This window comes from Phalacrocorax carbo, chromosome 17 (genome assembly GCF_963921805.1).
Source record: "Phalacrocorax carbo chromosome 17, bPhaCar2.1, whole genome shotgun sequence".
NCBI classification, from domain to species: domain Eukaryota; kingdom Metazoa; phylum Chordata; class Aves; order Suliformes; family Phalacrocoracidae; genus Phalacrocorax; species Phalacrocorax carbo.
Window position 1 is genome coordinate 11,770,750 of NC_087529.1, and position 25,262 is coordinate 11,796,011.

The following is a 25,262-nucleotide window of genomic DNA, read 5'->3' on the forward strand; positions in this document are numbered from 1 at the left end:
AGAAATCTTCCTGTTGCTGCAATTAGATTATGATTTATTATGTGTACCATCACAATCCTTGAGTGTTTTATTTATGGCTCTGGGTCCTCTGTGCTACGTGCTTTACAACACAGAATATAAAGACAGCCCTGTGCCAAAAGAGTATCTAAATTGGGGATTTTGTAGGTCAGATCCTTTGCTGGTAAAAGCATGGATAGCTACATCAGTCAGACCAATGTGCATCAGCCAGCAAGCTGGCCCTACTTGTAACCAACCCACATTTTGGAAATGGGGATTTTATCGATAGCATGTCCATGTAGATTTACATGACAGATACCAGATGGTGTCCTCTATCGGCCAATCCAATAAAACCAAATTGAGCAGACATTAAAAGAAATACCTTTGTAAAGGATACATTTCGTTGTGCAAATTTAAACCTGAAGGCACACAGCTAGCAATTTCTGCTGAATTGTGCATATCACTGGAACAGCCGCCTGATTACTTTTTTTTTTTTTCTGCAAAGGTGTGAAATCTGTAGCGCTCTCTTTCCTCATCCCTCTGTCACATTATTTCAGGGGTCCATTCTTCCCCCAGAGCCAACCTTTATGGGTACATTAAGTGGGACACTTCAGAGCCTGCCCTTCGTAGCCGTCAGGCGGGGTCAATCTCAGTGCAGTGCTGTAAGATATCTTTGGAAGAGGAGAGTGAACCAGAGGAGGTCGCAAGTAAATGCTGAGTACAGGTAGCAGTGGAGAGCAGCTGACCGTCAGCCTGTCACTGTTGCCATCCTAGCTTGCTTTGAGCCCCATGGCAGCTGAGAAGTCACTGCAATGAACTTCACAATTACACAGCACCTTCCAGCAAAAAAATTTCACAGCTCCGTACAAACATGGTTTTAATTTAGCCTTGTCGTTCCCTTGCAACGTACCAAGTGGAGAGCTCTGACGGTTATTTGAGCTTCCCAGCAGCTCACAGCATTGCAGTGCCAGACCTGGCAGCGAGAGCAGAGTCCTAGTTCCCCTTCCACCGATCAAATACAGTTTTTCTCTGTTTTTACAATACTTTCCCTTTGTCTTGGCACTATGGCCAATTGAAAGGAGGTGGAGAGCATATATAACTTCCCTACTGCACCCAAGAGAGGGCGTAGGGATTCACAGGTTGCTGAAAAGGAATGTTATGTAAATATACGTGAAAATGTATATTTAAAAATTGTTATACATAATTTATGTTTTGCTTAATAAGTAAGTTCCCTTACGCTTTGATAATTCATTGCAATACAAGCGTGTCTCTCTGTGGTCTGGTGTTGCCAGTTCAGCTGAGATTTAGAAAAACATGCACGAGATAATTCTCATCTTGCCTGAGTGTGGGGTGGCCTTTCCCAGACTCCTTCAGCTAAGAAAAGTACATGCCATTCTGCGTTTCTCTCTCTCCCAAAGGCAAACACTCTGTTTTTAAATGGCAGGGCGTACAAAGTGGCAGCAATGCTTCCACTTCCAGTATGGGTGAGCCCGCCTTGCGCTGTCCTCTTATGCATAAAGATGCATCAAGAGCTTAATAAGGTTATTTTAAATAGTATCTTTTGAAGGCGTGAGTTGTCTAATGATATCTACCCATTGCTGTCCAGAAAAAACTACAGACAAAAGAGTAAGTTTTCTCTGAAGATCCTTTTGCCGATTTTAACATTATTGTCTCAGAAGAAATATGCAAAAAGTTGTATACTCAACAGAGTATAGAATAAAAATATAAAATATCTCAGACAGATTAACCCTGAGGTCAGAAAGCAAATTTTGGACATGAAATATAATGAATCTCCACTGATGTAGCCTGACAGCATTGTGAGATTAAGCATGGCTACTGCATGGAAATATGTATAATGAATGAAGTGCATATACTCTAGGTGGATGATCAATTTTCAAATCCCTAGTTGTAAGTAAGCTGTTGAAACAGAAATGTTAGCTTCATGAGCTTTAATGCGGAGCCTAAGTGATAGCTTAGTGACAGACGCAGAATGAGGGAGATAGTATAATGAATATCCAGTTGCAAACTGACGTGTCAGTGGCTTCATTCCCTCTCCTGTCAGATATCTTTCAACCCTGCATATTGTAAATGTACCTACAGTCCTTGGATAACGCGGTGTTTACAAGGGATGACTCCTTTCCAGGCTAATGAGATCCAAGCAGGTAATTTGCAGCATTTGCGAGAGAGGTGGTCAAAAATGAAGAGAGGATAATTCAATGAAAAGACCATGTTAAAGAGGAGACTTTTCTCATAATGAGGCTTGAAATAGCCTCAGACAGTAGGAAGAGGAAGATCCTGTGTTCTTGTCAGGTGCAATGCAGTGAGACTGATTTCCATCAACTCCTGTCTTTGTCTTCGTCTCGCGCACGTGTACACGCACGCACACACCCCTCTGTGAGAGAACATAATTAGCAGAGAACTTGACCTCTGCCAGATTAGGGATAATGATTGCTCGAATGCTCCGTTGCAAGCATTTGACAGTGCCCTAATGCCCTGAAACATCTCCCTGCTTGAATTTCATAAAGCCATTTCTCTCTGCCTTTCTTCCCTATATAGTATTTTTAGGAATGACAACTTGTTTTTTCCTGTATGGGCAGAGGTAGCTCCAGGGGCCTAAAAAAGAAATTGGAGAGGTGCTCCTTCTTTATATCCAGGGTGCTGTAGTCAATTTAATCTCATCAAAATCTTGCCAGTAGTAGAATACATTTTGTCGAGATTTTGCTTGGAGACAAGATGGCAGCGCTTCCTCCTTTCCTCAGCTTGGAGCTCAGTCAACTTCTTTTCTTCTGTACGTATGTATTTTTGAGTCTTCCTACTTCAGAATACATAGGGTACTTTTTAGCCATGTTCTACAAAGCCACCAGGAGATTACTTGGCCAAAATGTGAGAATTACAGCTAACCTGGATGGTAAACGCACAGAGTATTCAGGGGTGCGGCCACCTCTTTGATAATCAAAAACAAAGCAAAAAAAGCCTGATTTCTTTAGTGCACATTCCTAAATTCCTGATCTACCATGGAACTGAAGCTCAGACTCAGCTGTAAAGTCATTGCTAGTCCTGTTAGACGCCTGATGTCTGCGAAACAAGCCTCACTCGTCGTGTCGGTAAAGGCGATGCCACGGCAGCGCAAGCCTGCATGGACAGGAGAGGGCTGACGAGCTGCTTCGGGCCCCCCCAGCCCTGCCTGCTGCTTCTGGTGCTGGCTGCAGGCTTCTGCTGAGGGGATGGAGGGTAAAAGCCTCTCACGTGTGCTCATCGGCTGGCAGGCAGCACAGGTCTCCCACTCTTGCCGCACAACAGAAGCGTGGACTGCCTGGCCTCTGCTTGCTTTTGCTGAATGAGGAATCACAGTCTGGGAGAAATACCGCTGGCATCTTTGTCCGGAACGTTGTTCCAGTTCTTGGCTAGAGTGTGGGACAGGAATGTCCCCATTTGCCCCCTGCATGAAAAGTCTCAACTTGGGCTCTCAGCAAAGCTGACACACTCCTTCATGACCGTCTCCCTTTCTCCAGTGCTTGGTAGCTGTGTGCTCTTACTGCATTGTGTACCTTGCGCGTCACGATAGGTTACGGTGAGGTATCAGATGAGTAAGTCCTGGAGTGGCCTCCCCACCAGGTCTGTTGCTGTCTGCTTCGGGAAGAAAGGTGCCTACGCCCCCAGCAGTGTAATCCTGCGACAGCTCACGGTTTCGACCTCAAATATGGGGTATTTTCAATTCCCTGTCTCCCATTCCTCCCACCTGTGTTTGGAGCCAAAAGAAAGACACATTGAGGAACAGGCCTTGGGTAGTGTCTTCGGAAATCCTTAGTACTTTTCCTTCTCCAGAACAGCCACGGTAATCTTCTCTGTATCTAACGTGGAATAGCATCAGCAAAGCTCCGCGTGTGTGCGTGTGCGTGCCAGAAGCTGATCAGCTGCAGCGGCGGCTGCTTTGTGTGCGTGTACGCGAGGGTGTGTATGTGTGTGTTTGTGTGTCTAAGGTTGGGTGCTTAAATGCTTTGTTGCATTATGTTAATGCCTCGGCAGTGCAATCAAATTCATGTCGTAATTAAAGCTGTCAGTTGGAAGGCAAGCCAATCGCCAAGAAAACACAGCATAACAAATGAAGTGAAATGATTCTGCGTGTAGCTATACAATGCTTCGCCAGGCATGAAATTAAATAAGTAATTTGATGTTGACATCAGAAATTGAAATGATACCCACTGTTCCTTCATTCAGTCAGACCTGCATAAACAATAGCCAGAACAAATACGTACAACACAGTCTCTCTCCCCACCCAGCTCCCCAAGTAATGCACAATATATATGCAAAATGGGTATAACTGTGCCTTCCAAGACCTCAAGGATGTAATTTTCTTTGGTACACAATAAACTAATGCTTACATGAGGGTTACTACATTTTTGCTCCTGGGCCAAAAGTTCTTCTCTTTAAGAAATGAAGGGGGAAAAAAAAAAAGAGGGAGGGATGGTGGGGGGCGGGAAAGGCCGAAGGAAGATAACAAACCAAACCCCTGTTAATTTTAAGCAAGTGACTTGTGTTTTGCTGATGAGCACCTGATGCAGGCTGCTGCTGGCGGTTGTGTGAATATCAAATAGTATTTCTACTGTCGGATTTTGCAAAGGGTTTGGGAAAGTGAAACCATTACCTCTATTATAGGCACAATTTATATAAGAGATGTAGAACCATCCAGTGCAGGATCACGACTCAGCATGGGCTTGTAAAGATGCTGCATACACAGTATCACACTCCTCAGTTGGTACCAAGGCTGGGCACTGGGTAGTAGGATCCTTTCGCTATTGGGAGTTGTCAAAAAAGGTGAGAAGCTGTCTTCTTGCATAGCCCTTGCTTCAGCCTATACGCTCTGTCAACACACAGTTCACAACACAGCTGACGTAGTCATTCATGCATGTGCAATACAGTCTTTCTTACTTCAATTAAAAAGTTTGCAAACTGTACTATCCATATGCAGCATGCAATGTGTGAAGGGCTATATTTCCATCCAGCAAACTCAAATTCCCTGAGAATGCACAGTTGTTTCTTTTCAGCGAAAGTCATTTGACTGCTATGTTTCGACTGTCCTCCCATAGCCATTGCAGCATCGCTTTTGAAGGAATGGAAGTATTCAGTGGGAAATATTTTGTTTTGCTTATTCGTTCTCCTTCCTTTTTATTGTTTTGTTTTGATACTGGGTCCTTCCAAAACTTGGAATAAAAAGCAGACAAAAATTGCACACAGATGCAAAATGCAAACTTTGGAGCTTTCGGCCTGTAAAGTAAGTTTTAAAAATTGTGAGTGAAAGAGTGGGACTCAACTGGCATCTGAACACAGCTTAAACAGAATTGGTTATAATGATTGCACGTGATGTACTTTGCGGGTAGATCTCTAGCTTAAATTAAATTATTAAACAGCATGAAGCAGAAAGCAGAATGAGTCAAGTGAAAGGCAGTATGTATGATGTGCTTTACCAGGAAAGTAAACCGGAGCGTGCTGAGGTGTGCTCTCTAGCAGGTGGGGCAGAGCTGCAGTCTGCGGGCCGCAGTGGCTCGCAGAACCGTTGTATGTGGCCCAAAAAGGGGACTTTCTAGCTGGAAACAGTGGCCGGCCTCTGTGTTGAGTGGGGCTGAGGCGGTTACCAGGTCATTCCCAGCTGCATGGTCACGGGGACGTAGAGGAAAGCAGAGCAGTCGGGCCGAGCCCAGGGCCCCCGTGGCCGTGCGTTCCCAAATCTGCGCAGCCTGTTCCTCCGCACCAGGGTGCGATGCTGCTGCAGAGGTGCTTTCAGGGACGTTGTCCCTGGGACCGGGTGGGTCTTGCTGTGGGTGACGGTGGCAGAGGGAGCTTGAGGCCCCGGAGCAGCAAGAATGGGGCCAGAAGGCCTTGGGAATTCATCTCCGTGGAGCTCCACTTGCACGCTGACAACCAGATCCATAGACCGCAGATCTCCAGTCCTTCAGTAGCCACAACATACCAGATAGAGAGTATGAAGGGGCAGGAACTGCAAAACTTCCAAATTTCCGTAGCAGTTTTGTTTGTTCATGTAAGATGTCCCAACAGAGTTTCTTGATTTTATGATATTGCTACCCTTATGACTACCAAGATAATTTCCTCTTGCTGACTCTTTAACTTCTAATGTTTTAAACCAGAAGGCCTACCCCTATATGTACGTAACCTCACTAAACCTCTCTTTTTAGTAGTGCTTTGGTGAACACAAAGTAATATTCTGATTAATTGCAATGAATTTTGTTGTTAATTTTAAATTTCTTGGCACAATCCATTTCTGCTGTGCCAAGTTCAATAGAAAGATACCGTAAGCCCCTTGTGGGGGTTTATTTTCTTTTTCGTCAGCACTACACTCCACGATCAGAAATCAAGAGAATTTGCTGCTGGGCTTCCCTGCAATTGTGTCTCAGGACAGGGATGACGGTGATGCAAATTCGGGGTGTTTCCAATGGTTCGCCAAGGCTGGCTGGGGCCCCTGTGCAGTTCCCGGCAATCACCGAGCTGTGTCATTACTGAAAGGGAGGTCGTGCTGAGGAACAGAAACGGGAGTGGAGCTGTAGGAGCTAAAGACTGGTCATCTGGGCTATCCGCTGCTTGCTAGGAATTACCCTCTGCCTTTGGCTTCCTTGTCCATGGACTAGCCTGGCTCGAAGCGCTGCAGGTGAGAGGGCTGCAGCGTGTCGGGAACCGTTCGCCCTGTAGCATAACAGCCAGCGACCTGGATTAGGGCTGAGATGTTTAGGCCTCTCACTGTGTCTCTAAGAGAACCTGCTGTGTAATCCCCATTGCTTAAATGAAAAACTAATGAAACAAACCCCTTTATCTCCTTAATTCCAGTGAACGTAGAGGTTGTGATCGTGTCCCGTTTAAACTGAATTTCATGATGCAATTTTTGAAACATTTAAACCTTTTGATTATTTTCTGTGGTAGTAATATTAGTTTTAATTATTTTTACGGGTTTGAGTTTTGAAATCCATTTCACCCTGTAGATATATTTGTTGTTTGTTTTTTTGTTTTCTTTTTAAATCCTTGGTTTGTCAAACAATGTGGACATCCAAATGGGAAATTGCAGTGACTGCATTCTCCAGGAAATGGTACATTGACTGAAGCGGCTTCTCTGTGCCCACGCGTTCTTTACATTTCAGACTACTAATTATGTTTACAAAATGGCTCATTTTAGAAAAGCACTATGTGTGTACTAACCAGGGCCTTTCGGGAATAAATTGGCAAACAGGTCATACACTGAAAAAGTCATCCAAACCCACCGGGCTTTTTGTTTTGAAGTCAGACTATGTTTTTTTCTTTTCCCCCTCCTGCCTGCCCCTTTGTGGCCACAAAGCTGAGTAGCTGGAGTCCAGGGCATTGAATGTCAGCATGTCAGAGAGGCTGGTTGATGAGTGTCTGTTTAGTCTCAGTGCAGGGCGAAATGCCATCATTAATTCATTACCCAGCTGCCTGTCAAATAAATTGGCAATTACGTCCACCGCAGAAGCTTGGAATTCAGTAAATAGCACGTTACCATCTCAGAGTCGTTGAGAGATGTAAAGGGAAAAATTAAGCAACACCGTGTTTGTTTCAGTAGCAGATGACAAGGGGCAGCACATTGGTGCTGTGATGTAGTGATGAAAAGCTTGGAAAGGGCTGGTAATGAGCTATGTGGATTGGAACGTGTTAAAAACCATCACTGACTTTCCACTTTGTCTTTGTGTTTTATTGCAGAGCTCAGCTCCTTCCAGCTTGGGAACAGGCTACTTTGTAAGTGTATCTCAACTTTAACACATGTGCCTCTGAACAGCATAGCATTACTCCTGAAACGAAAGTGCCTTATTGTATGGAAACAAGCGTAAATAACCATTCTCGGTCTGCCCAATAGGTTAACTTATCTTTTTCTATTTCTTCCTCCACGAATGCATTGTAAGTAATAGTTCAGACATGGTGGTCAATGTTTTCCTGAACTAATCAGGTGTCATATTAATTACTACATAAATTCCAACAGTATTTAATTTACACAATTATAGCAAGTAAAATGAACCATGGTCTCACCAGCTCTCTAATCTGGGAGGGTAGGATCTTGATTTCCCCTTGTACCAATCCTCATTGATTTAGCAGACTTTAAAGAGCCCATTACACAGTCTTCTCTCATCTCCTGTGTACCACAGTCCAGAGAACATGACACAGTGGTTTCTACCTGTTGGTTAAAAGCCCCACGCCTCCCAGATAATCTTGGAAAATGCAGCTGTAATTGTATTTATGCTAAAATTTACATTTTACACCATGAGAAGAGGATCAGGCCCCAGTGGTTTGCTAATTGATCTTTCTTTGTTATTTATTTGTATGTCCCTTTATTGATTTAGCAGTCTATATTCATACCTTTCTATCTGTTTATTCCCACATTCATCAATATACCTTTGCTTGCCCAGATAAGTAAAAAAATGGGAGTGAAAAATCAGGAGTAAAAAATGTTTTCCAGTCAATTCACTGCACTGTTTATTTTCCTCCAAGATTTGTGTTTAAATTGCTCATACCCTGTTTCACTTGGAACTTATGCCATGTTCTCCATGCATTTATTTTCTGCCTTTATAATATCTGTAAGAGAAATAGATCATTATGTATGTCCAAAAACAGGTGGGTAAAATGCAGTGAGACTTTTTCTATAGCATTGCTCTGTATAGCTAAGAGTGTAATCAAAGCCTGCTTCTATCTTTTCATGAAACTCTGGGGAAAAGAAAACTATATAGTATTCGATTACATGATAGAAAAACTTTGCTGCTCTCTTGTCAGAATCCCAGAGAGTAATTTTCTTCCACTAGTACATGGGGAAATTTAGTCTTTTTTCATAGAGGTCCTCATCCTATGAGAAACGTATGGGATTAAACTGTGCACGTGTGACCTCACATGTAAAGTGTAAAATGCAAACACAAAAAATTACTTAATACCTGGAGAAATGCCGTGTCCTGCTGGATTTACATCGGACTTCTGCACAGACTGAGTGCTCGTACTTCTGCCACTGGTAAGGTCTGAAAAGAGCATTATCAATTGAAAAAAGAAGTTTTGTGGTAGTTTTTTCTTATTATACCGAAGCCCAAATCTTTGTAAGGTAAGTTGTGAAGCAGGAAAAAACTGGTTTCCTTTTTTCTGCACTTCCCCTGGTCTGTGTCATAGACATTTTTAAGGGGAAGGGGATGAAGGGAAAAATAATATCAAATGGCTCAACATTTATTTTGCCTTAAGACTAAAACTTGAACGTCTTGTCTTTCCATCGTTCAGAGCGAATTGCTTTTCATTGTCTGGGCACTTAAAATTCAAATCATGTGAACATATACAGACATGCTCTGGAACGGGACAAATATAATATGGGATGGAAGGCTCTAACGTATATAAATACGCCTTGTTCTCCTTTTAGCGGGAGCTGAATATGCATGGGTTTAAGAACAATGTTGAGCTTCATCTTTAGGAAGCAGAGGTAACAGAAGAAAAGCCATCTGCTGTTCCCTTGCACCATACTGTCTGTGGGTTGGTCCAGTAAAGTGAAATCTGGAAGGTGTCAACATCCCCTATGCTCCACCAAAAAGCTTGCACGTCTCCAGCTCTCCCGAGTTAGGGATTTAGTAACAAGAAGAAGCTTGACATCTTCTAGTGCCAATGTATTGGCACTTTAGGTTGTACTAATTTGGATCTGTGTAGGTGGGGGAGACATCCCTTATCAGGTTCCACTAATACGATATATTTAACTGCACTGTTTCTTATGTATAGTCATAGTAAGAAGGTCTCTTTAACTTTCTTTTTCTTTCTTCACTAATAGCTGAGTACATAGGAAGTATTCTTCAGTTTCTATCTTAAAGTCATTTTTACACTTACGCAGTCTTGGATGAAGTGTGGAGGGTTTTTTCCTCCCTTTTCACTTTGGAAAATTGTTTTTATCTTGCTTATTGTTTTGAAAAAGTCTGTACCCTTATTAACTTACATGGGGCAAATAAAACCCAGATGTGTTTTGCGGTACCAGACAATGAGAAAAATGCTCCGCAATGACCCAATTAGCATGTGTTTCTGATAAACGTAATTATTGTATTATCAAAGTGCAAAAGAATATGCTCTTGAATTGACTTCTTTTTCCCAAAGCTTTTAACTAGAAAAGACTGTTAGTTTTTGTGTTTAGTGTTAACCCAGAACATCAAAACAAGGGTCATTGGTCTCAGGTAAAACAATAACTTTTACTCTCATAGATAATAATAAAGCTTTTGCCTGTGGAAATTATTGATCAATATATGTCGTACTTTGGACTAGAAAATACCACATCTTGTAGCTCACCAAAGGAAACAAAAGCAACCAGGTAAGTAAAAAGGGACTAAGGGTAGATTCACTTTCTGAGCACATCCGCTACAGAAAGCAGAAACACACGTGGAAGCAGGTTTTATTCAGAAATGAATGAACACTCAGGTGTGGATGAAGTAGCTTGTATTTGCTGTTTAAGTCCAAGTATTAAGGGAATCTTTGTGCGTTTAGGCCATGTTACCCAGCATGCATGTAATGGAGATGATACTTGTCAGGCTTGGAATCTCCTTTAAGAACCGTGCTTATGCCACACACTTGAGCTTGATGGGCGGGAGGGTCACACGTCTGCGATGGTTGTGGGTGCTGTGCATGCTACAGCAAAGCAGAAATTACTTTTGGATCCTTTTATGCTATGGAGAGCCTCCTGAGGTCACTGAGTGTTTAAGGAAACGTTTATAAACCTGACACTTCCCTGTAATGCAAAATCATTTCTCTAATATCTGCATGGTAGTTCCATCCTAGTAATTCGTTCCGCACTCCCAGTAGTAGTGGCGAAGGCTGAAATCTTACCTAGCTTTGTGCTACAACTAGGTACATTTCTGAACAGCAAAGTTGGAGACTGGATTCTTACGTTCTTGTTGCCTCTACGTTAGCGCTTCTTGAAAACCAGTAGGTAGAGGAAGAATTCACATGCTCTGGGGAGGGCATTCGTACTGCCTGCTTTGACAACCCGCCCTCGCTATGAAGCCAATGGAGAGGGTTGGGAATCTCCATCAGGTGATTCAGCCTAACTCATCCCTAACCAGGATGATCAGAACTGCCATTGGTTAAACAGACTTTCTAACTAGGTGCCTTCAGCAGAGTGGGACCCGTGCGAGTAACCACTGAGTGAAGGTTAACGATGCCAAGTTGTTGAGGAGTTCTAAGGGTGGTTTTTTTTTCAGTTGGGAACAACTTACCTTCTACTTCTTTCCCAAGTGCTAGGACGTTCAGTAGGTTTTGTTGAAAACCCATTTTCACTGTTGCTGGAATCTGTTTCACCTGTCCTGGTGCTCCGTGTCACAGCGGATGCTTTCCTACCCTTTTTATGTATTATTAAATCAGTAGCCAGGAAAGAAGAGACAGAAGTAAAAACCATTGTAATCCGCCTTTTGTACTGCCCTGACTTCATTGTTTTCTATGGGGTCAGTCCGGATTATGATCGGTGCACGTGGGGAAAAAAGTGGGCGCGTTGTTATTATCGGTGCGCCCTAAGAAATCATAACTAAATACTTCCTGGAAAATCTCCTAGTTGTTTCTGATATTTTTTGCATTGCAAATTGTTGTTGGCTCTCATCAAAGACAGAATGATTTTTCCTAGTTTTCTTTGTGTAGCTTGCACCCGTGCAAATTCACGTTACAGGATACAGGTGGTTCATTGGCTTGCACCACAAAACAGAACAGAAATCAAAATGTAAATAACTGGGTATTTTATTTGTAAGTGACAAACACAATTCCCAGGATTGGGAATTGTACAGTTTGGCAATAGAACAGTTTCTCTGTTTATGGCAACTTGTTTCCATTTCTTCCATTGGGCTGCTTCTCAAGCCTTTGTGTCAATTCCTGAGGGTTTTCTGTTCCTTTTTTTTAAATGCTTATTTTTGGTTAGCAGCTTTTTTTTTGCCCAGAAAGCATAGAGTTTGGTGGTTTTTCGGAGCTGGATAGAATTTGGTAATAAGCTGGTGACAGAAACAGTATTGGGGAGTTGGAAGGGAGAAGGAAACTCCAGTGACGCTCCTTGTCCAAACAATGCTCTTGCTCCACCTTAAAAAAAAAAAAAAAAAAAAAAAAAAAAAGGGAAGAAACATGAAAAATGTGATTTGCACATGGGCTGGTGACTCAGACAAACATAAATCGCGAGCGTATTCCCAAAGGCTCTAGCTAATCAGTTGTGCTATCCAGTTTGGCCCTGAGTGGGTTCAGTTCAGCAGATGTTTGCGTAGTTACAGCATGCCACTGGGACACTGTGTTGTGCAACGTTGCATTACATTACTCAGAGCTCTGAAAACTCATCCCAAGGAGAATAAGTGGAGCATCAGTGGTATTAGTACAGAGATGATGGAAAACCAGTATTTGGCCTAGATAAGGCCAGCTATTTCACTGTGCAATAGGACTGATTTTCTCCCAAGATGTTACCTTACAGAAGAAATGTGGAATTAGTTATACCAGCACATTCTCTGGGTGCATATTCTCGGATAGAGCCCTGGAAATCGGTAGATTTTCCTTCACTGCCTGGTCTATACGCGAAGGCAGCGATCCTAAGTAGTCTGTGTTTTGCTCTTTGAGGCGGACAAATCTGTGATGATGTTGACTCTTCAGGTGGGAGTTTGTTAAGAGTCTCCATCCACTCCAGAACTGTACGTACGGTAAGAGCCGTTAGTTTCCACAGGAAAGAAACAAACGGATTAGATCAAAAGTATCATTTGAAAGAGGCTTAAGCAATTCAACCAGCTAATGCTACAGAAAGGATATAATACTTTACTCCACCTCATGTACACAGTGATGTAGGTAAATAAAGAGTTGGTCTTCTAAATAGTTCAGTTATTTTTAGTGCTTGACTCTAGAAGCCAAACATTTAAATGTATTTTGGCTTATGTAAAATGAGTATTCATCTGAAATGCCATGAGGTCTACAAAAGCACTACAGCAGTGGTTGTTTGGGTGGCACCACACTTAATAAACTGTCATGCCCCCTGTGAATACAGTTGTAAAGACAATCCTTGTTATCCTGTGTTTGGCACTATAAATCATCGTTAACAAATCCTAATTTGCTTAGTAGGGTAATGAATGATCTCCAATTTTCTCACTGTAATTAGTTTTACCAACTATTATTGTGAAGGGTATGCTGAAATCCATTTTAGCTCCACTTTACAATCTCCATGTGCCCATTCTTTGTAGAAGTGAAGCTGACAACAGAGGTTATGAATCTTCTGATAGTAAATTCAGGTTCAAGAAAAGTGGACAAGATCCCCAGTAGAAGTCTCCCTGGGGGTTGTAATTACCTATTAGTATTTGCAGACCTCACTGGAGCAGATTTGGTGTGGACCAGTGAGACCTGGAAAACCTGGTATTCCTTTATCCGAAATCTTTTAGGTGTTGTCTTTTATTTTCCAGGAGCCATTGAAAATGCAGTTTATTGTAACAGCTGCTGTAAGGGAGGCATCATCATTGCCAACTAAATATATTCTGTGTAATAAAATCTACCCCAGGTCTATTAATTTTAGCATTTATAAACCATAGTGCTGTTCCTAGGGAGATCTGAGACTCATTAAAGAGTTTGCTAACGATATGACCATCAAAGCAAGAACAGCAAAAGCAGGCATACTTATATTTTCAGTATCCTACTAATCATGGTGAGAATAGGTGGAGAAAAACAACCGGTTTTGCAGAACAAAACTGTATTTTTCTAGAGGCTAAGAAAAACACATATAATTAGCTCAATATTTGAGGAATGTTTAGGCAAGCAGAATAAATGACCTGGGCTGGAATTGGTCAAGGCAGGTCTCTACTCAGATTGTTTTGAGCAGAGGTGGAGATGATCTGAGTCATTTTTGCAGCCCTTCTGAAAAGTGTTTCCTCATTCATTGTAGAACCTTGCCCTAATGCATGCTCATGCTGTTCGAATAAAATGCTTCGAATTTAAAATATCAATCCTTGCATTTCTTCTTTGAATTCAGTGAAAATATGTGGTCCAAATCTTGTAAAAGCAAAACAGGGCACAGCAGTTTCTTACCCGACTTAGCAGAGCTGAGACCACATTTCAGAATTTCAGGTCTTTCCGGTTTGCCCCGTCATTGTTGAAACACGGATTTTCATCCTTTGTCTGAACAGTGCAATGATTAATTTCTTTAGCACAGACCTGAGATACAGTTGGTGATTCAGGAGATGATGTCCCCAAGGAGTTACGACTGAGCAGTGCTGAGCTAGAGTGTGCTTCTTGGCTCCCTTGGGAGACCTTCACTCTGTCTTGCCCAAGCCCACCCCTGCTTCAGTTATTAGAATGGAGCAGTTCTGTGCTACCTGTGTAGTATCTTTGGCTCGGTTTTGCCCTTTCATGTGGTTCCTGTGCGTTTTTTTTTGTTCTGGCATGATGTTACATTTAGTGCTCTTGCATTTCTTCACCAAATTCTTTGAGCTTCTTAGTCCCTTCTCCCTCTGCTTCTGTGTATGGTTCTCCACTTCCCTCACTGGGGCCATCTTTTTCCCATGGATAACAAATGTGATGAACAGAGGTGGCATAAAGAAAGGAAAGAAGGGAGGAAGAAAGAAAAGGGGGAAGGAAGGAAATAAGAAATTTTTTGTATTTGAAGGGGCGATATAAAAATCTCCGTTACTTGCCGGGAGGGTCCCTAACTTTTGTTATCAGCAGGATAGAGGGGGTGTTGCAAGTGGTTGGTAGGTAGCTTCATTTACAGATTAAAAACATTGGGGCATACTCAGAACATATTTTTGACCGTATTTCAGGTGAACTAACTTATTTTTCTCCAAAAAAATCAATTTAGGAAGATCAAGACATGATCATTTCTAAGCAAATTTTTATTTTGATCATTTCCTTTTCTGGAGATTACAAGTTTCATGTAAGTAGCAGAAAGACTTAAGATTTGCTGTCGCTCTAAATTTGGTCTCTAATGCCCCATGTAACATGTAGCTCCTGTTTTGCTCATCAGCTCTTGCAAAGGAAAATAATTATTTTTTTGTGTTCCCCCTCTTTTTCTCTTTCCCATAATGTCTGACACAAATTGCAAATGTGAAGCTGAATAATAAAGAACTGCTTCACTGATTGCTAAACATGCATTACGGTGCTTTTAAACTCATTTCAGGTCATCGTACTGCAAATTAGTTTGATTGCAAGCAGTTAAGCTGTCATATACAAAGCCTTCATCTTCCAAGGGTCTCAGTTTCATATCATTGAAAGAGAATGATCAACAGCATTGAATCTATTTATTGCACGTTTAATATTTTGGAGGAAAGATAGTGCTGGGTCACTGGAGGAGATCCTCCGTCATTTCGTGAAAAGAAAAGGGATATACAATCCCTGACTAGAGCGCTGCTTCTGGAAGGTCCTGATTTTGTTTCATCTTTAAAGGTGATTGACCATGTTCTGTGCGAAGCAAGAGCCGGTTTGCTGTTGTTACTGAAGTTTTGATCTTGGTAGAACTTTTTTGTAACCCAAGCGGAAAGAGCAACACTGGCATGTTTCTGAGGTGAATTATCTGTTGGCATTATTGTTTGTAGTGAGGTTTTACTCTGAAAAATATAAAATGAACATTTTCTCCTTTGTGCATTTAAAATAAATGGAAAACCCTGCAAGGTTTCTGCATTACATAACGTGAGGATTTGTAGAATAGCACGCTTTTGTGCAAAACAAAGGGGATAGGGTAAAAAGCAGACTTAAAAGGACTTAAAAGGATAAAATCCGGTGAGTTCCCTGAAAAAAAATGTTTGCGTTGGCGACTGTTTGGGTTGACGTTGTGCTGGAAACACCAAAATCTTGAGTGCTGTGCTGAGCTGAGGCAGGGTGAAAGGATGAAAGTTCGTCCCGCTGCCAAGCACGGGAGGTGTGTGCCATTCGGCGCCGCTGTGCAGGAATGAAACGCAGGGCTGCTGCGCAAACTCGGCCACCTTGGGAACCGCCAGTACTGTCATCTGACTAACTGGTAGGATGACTCTGGAGAAAGACAGTGCAACAGCCTCTAAGGAAGCAGGAGTATGCAATATGGATGGTTTAATGATGAGGAGAAGCCATGTGATGGTATTATTTTGATGTGAGCTTCCGTAGACTTTTTATTTTGCCGTTTTCTGAAGAAAAACTGTCTCTCCCTCACTTTCTCATGTTTTGGAAGAATGCTAATCTAGGCTGCATCATATTATTTAATTTTTTAGACAATAGATCCTTTTCTTCCTGCTAAACTTACTAGTAAGGAAATTCTGGTTTAGTTAAATAGGAGAAACACTCCCTTAACGCTGCAGACACTCAGTTCCAAAACTTGCCCGAAGTGTGACTTGTTCCTGTGTGAATGATTGGTGTTACGGCGAATATTAGTATATTCTTCTTCTGAGGCACTTGGAGGGATAATAGGATTGTACCTGAAGCAGAGAACACATCTCCTGATTGCAAGAATTAAGGCTGAATTTCACAGAAAAGAGTCCAATCCTCTTTCTCAGCCTTTTATGTCAGAACTCAAAATTGCTGTCTGATAAAATGTAGGACACCAGATTGAATTACTTCATTGAACCACTGCTGTCCCCTGTTAATGGTAATTGCACGGATATAGCGGTCTTTCTTGGCAACATCTCAGATATTTACCTCCCACTGTTTTTCAATTCAAACCTTTGATGAAAATATTCCCAGTACTTCTTTAAAGCAGACACCCAACTGTCTTTCTTGACAAAGGCAAGGTCTTTAAATCAGATCCTGACAATTTGTGACACAGCAGTCTATCTAAATCACCTTTTACCTATGTCACTGTGCCATTTCCTGAAAAAAAAGTGTCCATCAGAGGAAGGTTGCTGAAGGCTTGGTGTTCGGAGAGTCTGTGTGTGTGAGCGTGGAGCTGGGAGATTTGTGTGTTTGTTTCAGTGGAAGTAATTAGAGGAAGGCTTGTAAAGTTGCAATGCATGCTGTAATGGTTCGTTATAAATATCTGGGGGTACGTGGTCCATAAGAAAAACATTATTAGGTTATTGCTGTTCTCAGACCGTTAGGAAGTGAAGGTTTTTTGATGGCATTTCTTCTAGCGATGGTAAATCTGTTAAAAAAAGAAAAAAAAATCAGGGCAAATGTTTTCTTCTTTGCTACACCTGAGGGTTAATGTGCATTCAGCTGAAGTAGCTTATTCACCTCCTGAAATCTCATCTCACTTGATGTTCTCAAGTCTCCCTCCCACAGAGAGACGTAGATGCCAGATCCACCATTCGCTTTAGCAAATGCTGTTGTTTCAAGCCATCTTGCATCATGATGAGTAGCCCTTTGACTCATGCAATCACATCAGTGCAGTTTTCATTACTGAAGAGCTTGCTGTCTAGCTTTGCTGCAAGATGGCGACTCATGCCGGAGGGTTTTCCAACAGATCTCTTTGCGTTACTGAGTATGCTGTGGGTACAAGCTCAAGGTTGGCACATAACAGCAGCGGAGTTGGCCATAACTTTTAGGAAACATCTGTGAAAATCACTTGCTTGCCAGTGAAGAGAAATTAATTTATATGAGTATTTATTTTGAATGTTTTAGCTGTTCATTTTATTCAGTGACCTATATAACAGTGCTCTTCAGCATAGAGACAGTGCTTACCTGTGCATTTGTAAGGTATATTGGGTGAATGGATTTCTACCTGTTACTGAGTAGAATTTCCTAATATTAATAGCATTGACTAATCGCTCCACCTTAGCAGATGAAAAAAGGTTGTTGTTAAATGGCAGAACGGACACCAGCTATAATGAAAGATCATTAGCAAAGTGTCTGTCAGAGACGGTGCTGAGAGATGAGCTCGGAGGGGAAAAAATGACTGTTCTACCCTGCACAAGTGCATCTGCCAGGCTGGTTCAGAGAGTGAAGTTCATGTTTGCAGGGGCATCACTGTAGCACGTGATGACACTTGTGCGATTTGGAAATGAAAGAAACCTTTCAAACGAAGGGCTGCTCTGTTGGGTGTATCAGTGAATGCACGAGGAATATGTTGCAGTTTCAAGGAATCATTTCTGACGCCAGACGGTAGGCTTTTCACGGTGCACAGCTGAAAGAAAAGGTAGAAAGGAAAGAAAGGGATTTAATATTTTTTAAACACTAAAAAATTCTCCTAGAAGAGATGCTCTTGCAATTTTGAGTTCCCTCTGCTGTGATGAGAAATGTAGAAGGGAAGAGAACTGCTGCCTCTTCTGCTCCCATGCTTACCTTTTGATTTCTCAGATGGCTTCTGAAGATGGAGATAACTAAGTTCAAGCAGTTCAATGGCGTTGCCACACTTATGGTATCCACATTGCACTTTTTTTGTTTTATGAAATATGGCATTAAAGGTAATAATTGAAGTATTTGTACTACTGTGTAGTAGCACCAGAAATTTTCCAGCTGCAGCCCTTGTTTCTGTAGACAAACGCAGGCACACACAGAGGCTGGAGAATTGGCAGCAAAGATGCTGGGAAAGGAATGTGTTTTGGGGCTCTCTGAGAGGCTCTGATGCTAGCTAGTCCATCTGCAGAGAGATCACTTACACCTGGTGATAAGCCGTGCTCCTCTTCTCCCTTCCTGCCTCCCCCGCAATATTAACATCTGGCTAACAGGACTGTTTCCACCTTGAAGTGGCAGCTGTGTCAGAGGCGATGTGCTCTCACAGCAGAGAACGGGAGCAGAAGCCAACCTGAACCCCATGCTGGCAAATCCATGCGCGCACCTTCTGAAAGCACTATGTCTTCTGCTGTGTGCTTAGAGCTGCCAGCTTGGAAAAGGCAGCCATGAAGCCTGGGATGCTGTTAAACACCACCGAGGACTTGTTTGCTCCCTCCTCATTCCCCCTTCCCCACTGAACACAAACTGTGAGAAGTCCAAGAACTGCTGTGGTGCCAACAAGAGCAAAATTACTTGCAGCTGGTGAGCACCACCTGCTCCTGCCGAACTTCAGCCAAAACAGTTTCCTCCCTGGAGTGGGGAATCCGAAAGCTGTTCAGAGCAGGGTGATATTTAGTGTGGATGGGGAAGAGACACTGCAATTCTTGCTTGAGAGCAGAGTGTGTTACGCGGGAGGTCTCTGATACTAATGGCTGTCTCTCCTTTCCCTTTCCAAGCTCCCTCAAATCACCCCTTCTGCATTCTTCCAGTATGTTGTTTATGATTATTAATTCAGCCCTCTCTCCCTTTATACACCACCTTTTTTCCCTGTCCTAGCTAATGCAAATTTAATGTTGTTTGGAAAAAAAAAAAAAGAAGTCCTGCAAATGATAGCAAAAGCAGAGTGTCTTCCTCGACGGCTCTCTGACGTGTTAATGCAATGACACCTGATACTGTATTTTCTTCTGTGGTAGAAGCACTCCTTGACCCTGAGGAAGGGAAAGAAACGCCCTTTGTGATTCCAGCTCTGTTTCTTATAGCCTTCCTCATTCATCCCTAGCATCATTTGTTTGCCTAGTGTTTCCAAGTAGTTTGCAGGTTATTTTATGGTTTTGGTTTGCTAAGTACGTATTGCCTACTTAAATGACCTGTGGTATAGAAACAGTAAGTAAAAGGACAATATCACTATGAATTCCTATCAAGAGGCCACTTAGCAGCCCTGTGATCACCACAGTCGTTCTTACAGAGAATGTTACCAGTTCAAAGGACTTCGTTCTGATTGAATCAGTAGAAGTTGTCTTCTATTTAACAAGAAAACCATCCGTGTCCAAATGTCTACATTCATTTGTTCAGAGGAAGGATGTGAAGAATGCTGCTGTTGAATTGACCTGCTGATGGTTTTATCAAGTTTGTGCCTGGCTTTAGGCATCGGGAGCTCAGGGAGCTGTCTTATACAACAGGCCTAGGTACCCTTCAGACTCAAAGCCTAAGTTCATTAATTTTGTTGGTTGCATCATCATTAGTCATTGCTTCTTGCTTTCGTTTTTGCAGTTCAGCTCCCAGTGTTTCTTCTTTCCTCTGCTTTGCTATCATTGTCTGATTTTCATGAACCTGTTATGAATTTGCTCTTCATTAATTTCTTGGCTCAGTCATAAAGTCCTTTTTCTTGCCTATCTGCAATACAAATGCCTGGAGTGATAATTACTAAGTCTTTGTTATTTTTTTAAAATATCATCTAGGATGTTTATCTGAAGGTGAGTTTGCTGCAACTTGTTTAAAAAGACAAAGCAAGCTTCAGACTGCATGCGAGGTAGCTATGATACTCATCATGTGTCATATGCTCACTTGCATGTATAATCTCAGATATGAAGTTAATCATATGATTCTTTTGCTGTTGGTGGCCTTGTTTCCTGAAACTTCTCCAGGTCTGCTCTAGGGACCTTCGTGAATGGAGGCCTCCACCTGACGTTAATGATGAATGTGTACATCAACAGTTGAAACACGGGGCTTCGAGAAGCAGCAATCCCTCGAAATTCCACTGACACCCTGTTCTGTTTCTTCCATCTTTCTCTTCCTCATTCCCCACTGCCAGGAAACCTGTTGCTTCTGATAGAGGATACCTCTTTGGAGGGACTAATCATTTCCTTTCTATGCATGCCCCAGAGGAACGCGAGATACTTGTTCTCTAGAAAAGGATGATTGTGTTGCCTAAAAGTGCATAGAAAGGCAGCACTGTAAAAATAGGTCACAGCCAGTACCTAGAGTCATTGCATCAAAACTCCCTTTTGCAGTTTTGCCTTGAAAAACACCTTCCCTGACCCAGGAGGTCTGTTCCTCTCCCGTGTCTCTGTGCCCGTGCTTTCCGCAGTGCTCAGGGCCTGAATAGGGGTGTGTTTCACCCTTCTTTTCATTTTTGTGGCAGCTGACTGTGTTCATATAGCTAGAGAGCAGTAAAGTATTTCATCTATTGACTACTGCATCTAAAATAGATTAAATTAGTGTTTATTTAACTTTTTACTGCTGACTTACAAAATTACTTTTAGTCTGGTTTGGATATATAACTTTTTCTATTAATTTATTGCCATGCTCTGCTTTGATTACTTTTTTGCCGTGGTATCAAGTTGTGTGCTCTCTAATATTTTCTCCAAGATGCTCTCTTGATTAATTTTACATTAGATATTTATACCACCAAGAGGGATACTGCTTCGAAATTCAGTTTCTTAATAAATACCTATTTTTAAAGCTTATACTTTTCTGAATTAAGGTGACTTGATTTAACTTTAGCTAATCACACTTTGTTTCACGCAGCTTTTGCATATACGTTGGAAGAAAATATTTTCCTGCATAACGCATCAGGCATATGGCATAGTTGATACAGGATCAAAGGGGAGGTGGTTTTGGGATGATGTGCAAAGCATATTGGTTTAAATTTCTATATAGTACCAGAATGCTTTCTATTTTAGTACTATGGCAGGATCTCAGAAAGAGGCTGAGAGTTCCTTTCATTAGTTTCTATATATGTACATTAACAGTCCTTGTCTCAAAAAGCTCATAATTGAAGTTAACTTTGAAGTTTGAGATTAAAAAAGAAAAAAACAACACTGGAGAGGAAAAGATGTCACACACAAATGTTACGTGTAAATAACTAAGTGATCTTAAAAATGAGAAGGCAGTTCACAGTTGCTGTCCGTAGCCATTAGTCAATGTGTTTATGGGTATGAAAAGTTATGGAATTAAACAGATAAACTGTACAAGTCCAGTACCAGACCTCCAAGTTTTGTGTTGCCCAACCTAGTCCCACTGGCTTCACCAGAGCTGTGCCAGGGTACTTCAGCTGGTGCCCTGGTCTGTCTTATTTAGCAAGTAATAATGCAGTCGCCAGACGCGTACGGACTGACATATGTCGCAAATCATATTTTCCTGTGTAACTTCCTAGCAAAGTACTTCCTTTTAGCTGTTGTTGGTGGTTGATTGTTTGCTTGTTTTGCTCTAGGAGTTTATGCACAGCAAACCCAATGTTTTCCTGTGCTCTTAAATTTGTTTCTTAGCCTAGCCCATTACAGCTGACCTTTCTTTACACCACAAAATTATCCAAATAATTGTAGTTCTTCTTGAGACACACCATTTTTGAAAGGGTTCTACATGTCAGGTGCTAGTTTTTGAAGGAAATCATGATACATTATTATAAAGCATGAAGCGTGCACGTGAATCTTGCGGACATGGCCTTCAGCCGTATCCGCTCTCGCCACCTGAAGCCTCCTGCCTACACCATGAGCGCTCCTGCACCTGCTTCACCAGTCAGCACGGAGCAGATTTAACCACAGCTCCAGTGGTTTCCTTTTTTAAGCTAATGTGTTTGATTTTGTCTGTGGTGGATGGAGGTGTACTCACATGTTCCCTTCTGCTGGCTGCACTCTACGTGTGGTAACTTCTGACGGGGGAGCAGTAATAACCAGCGGGGGGTTTGCAGTGTCTTCAACTGCAACAGCTGTTTATAAAGTTAACATCTGTCCTGGCCTCAGTCTCAAGATTATCAGTGTTTTCATATTGATGAATTGAGCATTTGCATGGTTTATATAAAAACATTCAATTTTAAATGGCTTTTCTTTTGCTTTTTTTTGCAAATGGCTTTGCTTTTTGCTTTTTGTGTCCTTCTGAAGGAAAAGAAAAGCACTTGTACGTAGGTTTGTGGGGTTTTTTTGCCCAAAACACCTAGATATGTTCTCTGCTGATGGAAAGGCCTTGTTGCTTAGTGATAAAAGCAGTGTTTCTCACATCAGTTTAAATTTCACTCTCCTCTCTTCACAGTCTCATCTCAACAAAGCATAGGTTCAAGTTTAAACACATGCTTACATCCATTTTATTCAGGAGAGCGTGTAAGCACACATGCATAACTGAAGTCAATGGGATTTAAGTGTGTGCTTCACTTTAAAGCATGCGCTTCACTGCTTTCCTGAATACAGGGGGGGTTTCATCTAAGTGGTTTGGAAATTACAGTGGCCTTGGACATATTGTTTCTTTTATCCATCTGGAAAAAGGGCTACTGTGAAATTTAGTAAGTACTGTTCACACCTTGAAACTTTTGTGTAAAACCCAGTTGTTTCTTTCATACTCATCTTCCTTGCAGTATGTTTAGTTTACGCATAAAAGCACGACATGAAGGTGGTTGGAATTTGTTCCTGTATGTCAGAGTGGGCTGGTGTAGAGACTGATCGGCGTAGGTAGGCGTTCAGGCTATGGCTGAGCACGGCTCTTCTGTCTAAAGAGTAACGGCACCCAGGACTGCAATATTTAATCACTGCGACTGGCGCTGGAGTCCTTCCAGGGGCCACTTGTAAGTACTTAACTCACCCAGGGCACCGACATCTTTCCACATACTGTGCTAGAATTAACAACTCAAAGGCAGCTTGAAGAGCAGTCACTGTGTCTGTCTGTCTGCATGTCTGTGTTACTTGTATCTCTGTTTACACCCGTAATTTTCTTTCAGATGTTGAACCGCAGCTCAGCAGCTGGGCCCCAGTGTTTTGAAAATCTTTGAGAACTAATTAGGCTCTCCTCAGAGTATGGCTCATCCAGCCAGTCTGAATAAACAAATGTCACCGTTTGTATTAGGAAATCTCTACAAATGACTGATCCCTGTCATGGGGTAACATTAATCTTTTTAGTATAGATTTCCAATAGTTAACCATCTGGCTCCATGCAGTTTTTCCAGAAAACATTCGCTAGCGGGGCCAGTGGAAAGAAGGTGGTGGGATTAATAACCTGAATACATCATATGAAGCATTAATCTTTAGGACTGGCCATTTGTTTTTATCAAAACAGCTCCCTTAAGATAGTATTTCACAGCATGTGGTACTTGCACGGACTTCTTTCAAAATGAGAAAATGTTTCAGTATCAGCCATGACCTGCGGTTTGCAAATTTAGGGTGGATGATAAAGGCTGGAAGAATTCTACGTTCTCTTCTGATTTCTGTTGCATTTACAGTCCTGGCCTGTTTAGGGGAAATGCCTGATCTTTGCAATGGTTGTCTTTAAAGCTTTTCATTCAAAATCACACTCTCACATGAGAATCTAAAATTACTCAAGTTAATGTTAATAATTAATACAGAGGCTGGTACAGGCGGCACTGTATTCATCTGATGGATCAATTTCATCAACTGAGCTGTAAAGATAAGTCCAGCATCTTGGTCTAAGTTAAACGATCTCAATCCGGCTAAGCGGTTAGGCACCTGCTTGACTTTAATCACCAGTTGTTCCACAGATTTCATTGGTCCTAAGTGCTTTGTTGAAATCCAGCCATATGACTTAGGTCCTGCCTGAGGTCTCTGACTTGCAGGCTGTGGCAAATTAAAGGCGAAAAACAGCTGAAGAGGTTATGGCCCTCAAGCTGTCTGTCCTGCCCTTGTGATGGAGATTACCTCCTCTGCAAGGCAGATGAATGAATGGCTTCTAAAGCATATTAACTTAAACTCAAATTGGAGACATAATACTCCAAGCTGAAAACTTGAGCACTCCAGAAGCTGCTTCATGAGCCATTCAGTTGTCTCTGCTGTGGCGGGATGACAACTGCCATCAGGGGAATGGAGTAGATGGTGTAGAGGATGGTAACTACTTTGGCTGTCTGATTTTAATCTATCACTGCATGCAAATCAGAGCTCTTAGTCCCTTTCTTGACAGCCTGGCGTGTGAGGTTTACTGCTGTTTGCAACGCTGGCTGGCTCATGTGCTGCTACCTGACCTCCCTTTAGTGCTGCCCAACCCTCGCCTGGCTTTATCGCTTGCCCAGGACACGAGAATCAATTTAGGCTGTGATCTCCTTGAGAGGAGGGACTACATCTTCCAGGTATTTGGGTGCAGCATATTGTGAACACTATCAGAACAGAACGAATAATTTTCCTAATCTGCATGTGACACTAGTACACTTGAGTAATGTACGGCACTCTCTACATAAACCATGTTTATACCTTCTCGCCCAATCATGTCTGCTGCGGTATTTCCAAATAAATGGTGGGTTTCTTACAGACTCTTCCTGATAGAGAGTGATTTGTAATAATCTTGTCATGCCAAACTCATAATAATACTAAATGAAGACATTTGTTGAAGGAAGTGATTGTAAATTACATGCAAATTCAAGCCTTGCTGGCATTAATCAATACTGAAACACAACTTCTGCATTCCTGATATAATACTGCAGAATCTAATCCTGTGGATTTTACATTTCCATGTGAATTAAGCATTTATTTTGATTTAAAACGTTTTTCTACTAGAAAAGGAAAACGGGGTGGGGGTGGTGTTGAGTATCTATACAATCCTGGAAGACCCGTACTTTCGTATGCAAACCTCGTAACTTTTGTGCGTAATTACTCTGTATTACGTAAACTGGTTTGTATTGCTGTCTGGTTGTGAATTTAAGCTGG

General features: G+C 41.9%; 1 protein-coding gene across 6 annotated transcripts in view; it reads left to right on the forward strand.

Annotated features, from left to right (window-relative positions):
* Positions 1-25,262, forward strand: part of AUTS2 (activator of transcription and developmental regulator AUTS2) — a 792,628-nt gene that overhangs the window by 359,616 nt on the left and 407,750 nt on the right. For all 6 annotated transcript variants that reach the window (XM_064468137.1, XM_064468136.1, XM_064468140.1 and 3 more), the window contains one exon: positions 7,717-7,752. In XM_064468137.1, coding sequence (XP_064324207.1) covers positions 7,717-7,752 — 36 coding nt within the window. The remainder of the gene's footprint in view (positions 1-7,716; positions 7,753-25,262) is intronic.